This window comes from Parasteatoda tepidariorum, chromosome 3 (assembly GCF_982258835.1).
Source record: "Parasteatoda tepidariorum strain Cologne lab strain chromosome 3, Ptep-v5.0, whole genome shotgun sequence".
Classification (NCBI taxonomy): domain Eukaryota; kingdom Metazoa; phylum Arthropoda; class Arachnida; order Araneae; family Theridiidae; genus Parasteatoda; species Parasteatoda tepidariorum.
In genome coordinates, this window is record NC_141757.1 from 23737402 (window position 1) to 23747042 (window position 9641).

Here is a 9641-nt window from a genome sequence, read left to right on the forward strand (position 1 = left end):
TGACTCTAAGTTAGTTTCAATAAAGTCTTATCAATAGTGTCTTGTTTGTTTATAAGATTGTGAACTTTAAAACTCTTATGCGCGAATAAACCTTTTGAATGAACATTATTAAACTGTTTATTTTATGATCGTTTATTCCTGAAAAAAATATTTTTTTTTTCGTTTCTTCAAACAATTTTACGTTTAGTTTGTGCTTTATTTTTCATTTTTAATTGAAAAAAATGAAATACATAATACACTGAAAAGAAGGAAAAAAATTAAATTCTCTGTAATTTTCTATAATGAATAATGAGCTTATATTTTGTTTCCTTTTTTTCCGTATCGGCTGTAACTTAAATTCTTTCTATTACAGCTTTAACTTGTAAAGCAATGATAAGCTACATTTTCGAAAATTTTAAATTCATTTGAAATTATATATGTGGTTAAAAAAGACTTTTCGTAAAAGGATATATATATATATATATATATATATATATATATATATATATATATATATATATATATATATATATATATATATATATATATATATATATATAGGTAAAAAAAATTTTTGATGCTGATCGATTTTGCGCCTTTTTGAAATAATGCGCCCATGGCATTCGCCATACTTGCCATACCCTAGATACGCCACTGCATGCTGTAATGACTTGTATATAACTAAAAAATATCGGTGTGGATCCAATAATTATTAGAAGCCTCGCAGGATGTTTGCTTTGCGGAGTAAACCTGTAAAAGAAAACTAGTGTTTAAAAATTTGAATCTTAGGCCTGGCAGTGGCAATTTCACATCCCATCACCCAACGGGGGTTGAAAAAGAGAATCGCCGAAGGTTCCCATCAAGAGATCGGGAAAAAATCGCCTAATTCCGTTCTGAAGAAATCCCTTTACTTTATAAGTGACCTACGTTGAGTGCTGCTCTCACTACTAATTTACTAAAAAATTATTAGAAAGCCGGCAGGATGTTTGCTTTGCGGAGGAAACCTGTAAAAGAAAACTAGTGTTTAAAAATTTGAATCTTAGGCCTGGCAGTGGCGATTTCACATCCCATCACCCAACGGGGGTTGAAAAAGAGAATCGCCGAAGGTTCCCATCGAGAGACCGGGAAAAAATCGCCTAATTCCGTTCTGAAGAAATCCCATCCCTTTACTTTATAAGTGACCTACGTTGAGTGCTGCTCTCACTACTAATTTACTAAAAAATTATTAGATATATGTCACTCAAATGATATTCTGGAAAAGATGGATTATTTACATTTATCTATGACGAATTAAGATGCATAAGTGCTCACATTCTTTAAATAATATTTAAGTAGATTCTACATTTTTTTTAAAATCTTAAACTGGAGGCCTTCTTCTTCGGACTTCTTGCTGAAATTCATTAGCTGGCAAGCACCTGAAAATTAAATAAAATTGCATTTTTCAGTATATTGAATTTTAAACTTATGTTATTTAAAATACAAAATGCAGAGCGTCCCCTAAATTTTTATCCACCTTTTTAACTTTCGAGTGGCAACAGCTATAATTTAAAAGTGACGTTTAGGTATATTAAAATGACTATGATCTGCAAGGTTAATCTGTCTTCAGCACACCTCGTGGAAAACAGTAGAATTATAATTTTTATCTATAAGCTAAACGGTCTGGGAAAAAGTGAATCACTGAGCTATTGAGCATCACCAATATACTATGAACATGTAAATACCTTTTAAAGAAAATACTTACGTTTGTTTTTGCAACATTTATTATTATATTTATATGACATGAGGATATGTTTTAAGAGAAAAAAATTACCACAAAATACTATTTTCGATTTAGAGTGTGCAAAAAAAGTGATAAGAGATAGCTATACCCTTTTAAAAGTAATAAATTTGGTTTCAGAATTAGTGGTCACTAACAAGTGTATTAAGAATTAAATGGAGGAAAGTAAACTTATTACTACAAAATGAGAAGAGTTTTATATATGATGGCATAGAATTAACCATTTGCAGTACGTTGCAGTGACAGAAAGGAATATACTTGCATGAGGGAAAAAAAAGCAGAGAGGGGAAAAGCGTGGAGAGTGGGGAAATTACTTAACCTTTTTACTCCGATTCTATTTACAAAGATGGTAGAAAACTTATTTACTTACTTGCAGAAACCTTGATGGGTATATATTTCATTAATTTCTGTTTGATACAAACAATCACAAGTTGATCTTTCGATGCGTAAATCCGTCTTGCTTCTTTCCAGTTGATTTTGGCACTCGCATTGGCAATATGCTTGCCGGGCAAACTATAATTTAAAAAAAGAAGCAAATAATGAGCACGTTTTAACGATTATAAAATATATAAATAGTTTAAAAAATTTTTAAAGCATGAAATGTGACACATTAAGGAGATATTCTTCAAGGATAGTTAATGAAATTTCTCAAAAGGAGCACAATTCACACATTCATGACATTTTTAAAAAATTTTTACTGACTTTTTCCAATTCGGTTGTCTTTACTTTTTATTGACTTAGGACTAGAGGAGGTAAGCAGTTTTGCTTATCTTAGTATAATTAACAAAAAAGAAGGAACTGTTGAAGATATACTAAATAGATTAAACAAAGTCTGAAGCAGTTATGCTATTCACAATACGTTCTGGAAAAACATAACTAATTCAACAAAAATTAGAATTTTCAATACTAATGTTTTATCTGCCCTACTATATGGCTCTGAGACTTGTCATTGCAATAAAAATAACATTAAAAAACTTCAAGTATTTATTAACAAGTGTTTACGAAGAATCTTACGTATCAAGTGATTCCATAAAATTTGTAATACAGAAATCCTTAGAAAAGCAAAACATAAACCGATTAATCTGGAAATTAAGAAATGTATTGGTCATGTTCTACGTAAACTTGGAAAATTTAAAGTAAAACAAGTTTTTGATTGGAACCCTCAGGGCAGTAGAAAAGGAGGAAGACCTAAAAAATACTTGGCTCAGGACGATTGTAAACAATAGGAAAGACATGAGAGAGGCAATAAAATACCTGGCCACAAATCGAGAGAGATAGAAAGCTGTGATAGAAGCCCTATGTTTCAATAATACTTTTTAAAAAATATTCACAGGCATATAGAATGGAATAGCAAGCTCTAAGCTATTTTCATCTATATTTTTTCGAATCAATTATAACTCCTGGTCCACCAGGCTCTAACTGAAAAATATCTAAATCTTTCAAATCTGAATCAGGAAATGTTTTTAGCAAGGTCAATGTTTTTTGCATCGTTATGCACCTTTTAGCATACACTTGAACATAACTTTTAAAAGACGAATTAAAAGCAACGAGAAAAAAGTTTTCATTTTAATAAGTAACGAATAAAAATTTTGGCTTATAAAATATATAAAAGTTTTCGATTTTAAAAGTATGAAATAGAAAAAAGTAGCGATTTTAAAGTACATTTCGAGAAAATCCAAATTCAACGAAATCGTAAATTTCATACATTAAATTTATAAGTTAAAAAAAAATAATAAATTTCGAAAAAAAAAAACTTTTTTAAAAAGGAACATTTTTTAAAAAAAATTCATAAAAAAGTAACGATTTCTTCGACGTTCTCGTTACAAACACTATTTTTTTTTTTCAAAAAAGCAACAAAAAAATATAAATTTAATACTAAATTTAAAAAGCAGCGAAGTACAAGTAAAATGCTTACTTTTTACTCAATTGGGAAAAAAAAAAGACACACTCTTCTTTGAGTGGCTTGGTAATAACAATTTTATCACCAAAGAATCTCAAGAACCAAAAAGGAAAAACTAGATATCATTGACAAGAATTTAATCTATACAATTGTTGCAAACACATTGAAAAATCCCTAATGTTTAAATTTTAACTCTATAATTAACTCTATAACTAACAAAAAAATAGCGAAAGCCACCACCTTCTTTTTTCAATAGTTGGAATTTGAACGAAAGATAAAAACACCTAGTATGGAAGAAGTGTACTCATAAAGGTGTAATTTCAGTTATCTACACAAAATTTGATTGAAACGTTCTTGATTTATAATGATTTCGATTCTGTGATTTGTGCAGTTTGAATCAATTCTTTTTGTATCCAACTTGAAAAAAAAAAAAAAAAAAAAGTATTTTAGGTCAAAAGTACAGAGCCAAATAATTATTCAGATCAAAATAGTCACGCTCTGCGTCTAACCAGAGGTGTTTGTTCCTTTTACGTTTCATGCCGCATTTTCGATTGGTTCTTATTAATATTTTTTAATACTATTGGTTTCTTTACGAAATATTATTCTTGTTTATTTATTAATTTATTTTCCGACACTATTTTAATCTTCTTTTTTTTTCTCTAGTTCTTTTTGACTGGACAATTGAAGATGAGCTTTAAAGTATATACGTTCCCCGTTTTTGTTACTTCGCTCAATCTTTATGTTTTTAATATATATGTGAAAACATAACTCGTAAAATTTTTGGGGTTTATTTATTTAATTTACATTAATGAATTTTTTTCATAGCACCTGTTTGTTTTCATGAATGGATTTTTAATGTTTTTCAACGAATATAGTTTTATTTGAAAAGATAAATATATTAAGGTTGATATTCATGAAACAAAATTTTAGCAACATCAATTAGGACCAAACTTTTTTCTAGCATTGTTTGTCAGAAAATCGTCCAAGAACGATTTCAGAGGCAGCTTGAGCTCAACAATCGCAAAGTAGAAGTTTTACCGGTTTTTTTCCTTTTTTCTGTGGTTGAATGAATAGGGAGTAGGACAACAAATCGTAAAGGAGGCTAAGTTAATAAATTAAATAGGTATAATACAATTTTTTAAATCTATATATATACTAAAAAACTTGTATCATACATATATTGTATTGATATATTTTGCTTTGGCTATATTGATACAATATTAGAAAGCACTCCTTTTTGAGGATATTATCGTGTGAGCTGATGAAGATATTATATCTTTTTATTTCTTCCCTGCTTTTTAATACATATTTTTTTAAATGTCATTTTTCTTCTCTTTGCATTAATCTCTTCCATGTTTTCTATATATTTTTAACTTATATGTATATATATTATAATTGGCACTTATTATAGATTTTTAAAGTCTTAGTTTATTCTCTTCAATTAACAATCTTTTTCAGAGTAAAATTGTTATGTTTTCACGCTAAATAATTTTTTACATAAATAAATATCTATATTTTTCAACTGAAACTGTATACCGCTACTCTTCTCATTTTGAAACATATTTTACTATAATTTATGCTTACAAAATCATACCTTCCTCGATGACTGAAGATCGTCTTCGTACTTATTGTAGTTTAAATAGCTACCCAATCTGAAATCGAAAATTTCATCCATGGAAATGTGAAAAGTCATGTGCAAGATCAGCACCATTATTAACGGTAAACACATGAACAATTCCAGCATTTTTGTAAAGCATTCATTCAAAATGCCTGTCACTATTTTGAACAATCAAAATATGTTGGAAAAGAACTGAGTTCAATTATTTTTTATCGCAGGAAATAGTACTTCCTCTACTCAGAGTTAGAAAGCTGGAAGAGGAAACAAGAATTTACTGATATCGACCTTTAGTTTTGAAATCAACGGATTAAGAACTTGACGAGAAATTTGGCTTAAGCCAAACCCACAGTCAGTTCTAATCTATTAAAATGGAGGAAAATAGTGTATCAGTTTATTTTGCCGATAAATATCAATTTTAAAGTCCCCAGATTGGGCTTTAAAAAAAACCAATCAGGGATTATTACTGCGTCAACAACCATTTTGTCACTATAAACTATTATCACTAGTCGATGTCGGAACATAAAAGATAGAGAATCACTTTTTTTCCTTTCTTAGCGCTGATAATGGTAGTACATTTATAGTACAGAAATTAGTTTTTTTCTTCTTCTTGGACTTAAAAGTTGCTTTTTACGGCTTGATTTTAGAAAAAAAGATAATACTGCTTTCTTTGGCTGCTCACAGTTGGATTATGTAACAGAAATTTTTTTTTAAATTTCTCATGGAATATGGAAGCGTTTAAAAATCAATGCTGTTTGTCTAAATTCTATTAGCTCACTGTAAAATTATGCCTTCATTTACATTAATTTGAAAGTAAAGTGGTGTATCTGGTGAACCTAGAATAAGCCATTTAATTTCAAAAACTCAATTTTTTTTCTTCAAAATGCAAATAAATTAAGGCAAAATTACTCAGCACTAGGAAGAGGGGAAGTAATCTTGCATTAATTTGTTTGCATTTTGATATATTGAAACTTTATGGTAATATCACCATTAATTTTGCTCGCATTATTCAAAAAACAATATTAAATTGGATTAGCATCAAGCTCTAGTTTAAATTTCGATGGGCATTAAGTTCTTTTACATGTTGAAAATTATGTTTATAACTATTCAGAAAACGATTGACAACTTGTATTATCAATCAACACAGAACTCCAGTTAAAATTTAAATATACTTGCTAGGCAAAACATTCAATAAAGCTAATTTCCAGACACTATAATATAAACAAACTTTGATTGTGGTGGCCAGGAAAAAATTAAAACTCATTGTTCTCACACTCAGAGCTGCAGTTGAAATTAGAGCACCTAAGTAATTTGGAAGGTGATCAAAAATTTGGATTAACGAAAATTATAATTTGGGATAAAAGTCTTCTTGTAGCTATCATTGAACCCTTCATTGCCGCCTGGAAAATGACTTTCGAAATGAAAAGAATGAATTTTTTATACAACCGATTGTACAGAATGTCAAATGACAGAGTACAAAATTCAATTCATTTAAAACATCACAGTTAAAGATTTATTTTTAATGTTCCCATCTTACTCGAAACATGTTATTTATATTTTGTGCTTTGTTTGGAATTGTCAAAACATGCAGTTTTATTCAAACGTGTTTAATGAAACTTTTGTACTAGAACATCACCACATTCAAGCATAGTAATATAGTTTTAACAAATTGTTCAGTCACTTATATTGGAAAGTGACCCCTTTGGGTGCGAGTAATATTTCTTACTCACACCAGAGGGTGCCACTTTCCAATTCAGAATTCCCAAAATTGAAAAACTTTTGCAGACTCTGAATCAAGTAAGGTACTATAGGCTGTACTATAAAATATATTTAGGCAAATATTAATTTGAATTATTTCATATCAAGCTTTGTTTTTCCCATTTGAGCTTATGTTAGATTGAGCTAATAAAAAAATACTTAGAAAATTTTTGAAAAGTAGATATTAATAAATGAATTATAATCAAGTTCCTTTTTAATTCTTAAATTTCAAAAACAAATTTATTTAACTAAGTTGTAAAGATAATAAAAATACATGCAAATTCAACAAAAGCATCTTATCATAAGATATTTGTATACGTGTGCATAAGCTTATCACACATTGATTAATAGTTATTTTCTTATAATGATTATTCACAATATCAATACTTTATAATTTATTTCTCAGAATAAATATATGTATTTTAAAAAAATTATTTTCTCTAGTAATTGTATATAAAATTTGAAATTAATATCATAACAATACTTTCAACAGATTTGGGAAAAATTTGTAGTAGGAGTCAAAATTTTCAGTTCTAAACATTGAAGATCAGTTTCCAACTATATATTAAAACTCTAAATAAAAAACTAAAATCTATATCAAAAATTTATTATAAATATTGATCTATAGCCAATTTTACAAATGGAGGGAGCACAGATATATATATTTATATGTAAAACAGACTTGAAATAATAAAGCATTGAATGCAATTTTAACAATTACATTGATATCAAATACAAGTGCAAGGGCTAGGTACATATTAAAACAAAAGAACTTAACTACAAATAAATGTCATGAATATAGAATGCATTATAAATTACACATTTACAAAATATAGCTACATTTAAAATAAACTTAACACAAGAAAAATATTAATCAGCAGAATTAGATACAGTTGAACTTGCTCATAATCAGGTTGCTTATTACACCTACATTATCAAATATAAAATCCAAAAGAAGTAAATGCTTGGAATACTTCTTTTTTACTTACACTGAAGGAAAAAAATGTGAGTTTTGTTAGTGATTTGGCTTTGTGACTTGGCAATCGTTTAGTGTACAGCACTCACAGCATATAATGTGGACAGGAACAGACAGGCATGCATATGATCAACAGGAGGCCGAATCTATTCGATGTTTTACACAGCAACATCTTCTATTTATTGCTGTAATTATCACTCACAATTTTTTGTTTATCGGTTGCAAGCACTGTGACTTGTCGAACTCATGACAAGACGGGTGAAGGGCTTAAATTGTTACTCTCCATTTCTTATCTACCTAAACTTTTTGCATAGTTTGAACCAAAAGATTTCTTTAAACCACTTATGTTCAAATAACTTAGTATTTGTTAAATTAAGACTTGCAATAAACAAATTATACTGTATCAACTAAATTTTCAATAAAATATGCACAAGTGAGCTCAACAATTAGTATTTAATGCAATTTTCAATAATCTGAATTATATCAAATATAGTAGTTAGGGTGGGTATGTGGGACGAAAAAAATCTTGAAAATTTTGATAATTACTTTATTAAAATATTAATGCTAATAAAATAGAAATAATTGTATTTATCTTAATTAGATTGCAGGTAAAGAAATTTTTTAGCATTTACAGTATCCAACTCAATACCTAAAAATTATAACACAAAATATGAGTTCTTTTACTTCGCCATTATGGGACTGATATTTTTTTAAAAGAGTTTTAGGAAATTTAAAAAAAATTATATTAAATCTTTAATGTTTTAAATTAAATAAAAAAACATCACTTTTAAATTTAAAATGCTGTCTGAAAAAACTTTTTGAGCAATTTTTAACTAATTGAAAAAAAATTATAAAAAAACAAGCATTTATTTAAAAAAAATATTCCATACGCCTGTTAAATTATCTAGTTTTTTCTTTTTAAAAACAGAAATATTGTGCCTACATTACAATAAAAGCGTGCATTAGCATATTTTACAGGTGTTAACATTTATAAAATAAAAAAATTCTTAGTTCAAAAAGATTAATAAGCATTAACAATAACATTTAGATTGAAGAACTAAAAAAATTAATTGGCATTAAGCATTGAAATGAACTTAAATGATTTATTTTAATGATTTTTAACCACTCATTTACATGATTAAATAAATCTTAATGCAAATATGCCAGGCATTTTATAGATGGAAGATGCTGATTAGAAAATAAGTCTTTTTGAGAATTGGATTAAGAAATTTTTACCATAATTTAGTTCTGAAATCCATTGTCTTCACCCCATCATATGAAATACACAGTGAAGATTGCAACATTAACCTATTTAGTTATCTGATTTAATAAACTGCTTAGAATATATTACTTTGAAAGCAGAATAACAATTTTAAAGCAGAAAATAACAATTAACATTAGAATGATTTTCAGACTTATTAAGTATTACTTTTGAATCTTCCAAAGAAAAATTACCTTTACTTAATATTAAATGCAACATGCAAATAACTTAAGTGAAAATAAAAACTGAAAATTTCTTGTTTACGTGAAGACAATTATCTCTTATCCACACCTTAACAAATATCTGTACAAAAACATCACCAATAAAAACCGCACTAAAAAAAACTCATACTGTAATAAAACTTTTAATAACAAA

At 27.9% G+C, this 9641-nt stretch overlaps 1 protein-coding gene across 1 annotated transcript; it reads right to left on the bottom strand.

Moving 5' to 3' along the window:
* Positions 1 to 1202: 1202 nt before the first annotated feature.
* LOC107438275 (uncharacterized) lies at positions 1203 to 5499 on the bottom strand. The gene is made up of 3 exons (XM_016050510.4): positions 5251 to 5499; positions 2127 to 2269; positions 1203 to 1394 (listed from the first exon to the last, which is right to left on the bottom strand). The coding sequence occupies exons 1-3, from the start codon at positions 5398 to 5400 to the stop codon at positions 1337 to 1339; spliced, it is 351 nt and encodes a 116-aa protein (XP_015905996.3). The 5' UTR covers positions 5401 to 5499; the 3' UTR covers positions 1203 to 1336.
* Between the last annotated feature and the right edge of the window lie 4142 nt (positions 5500 to 9641).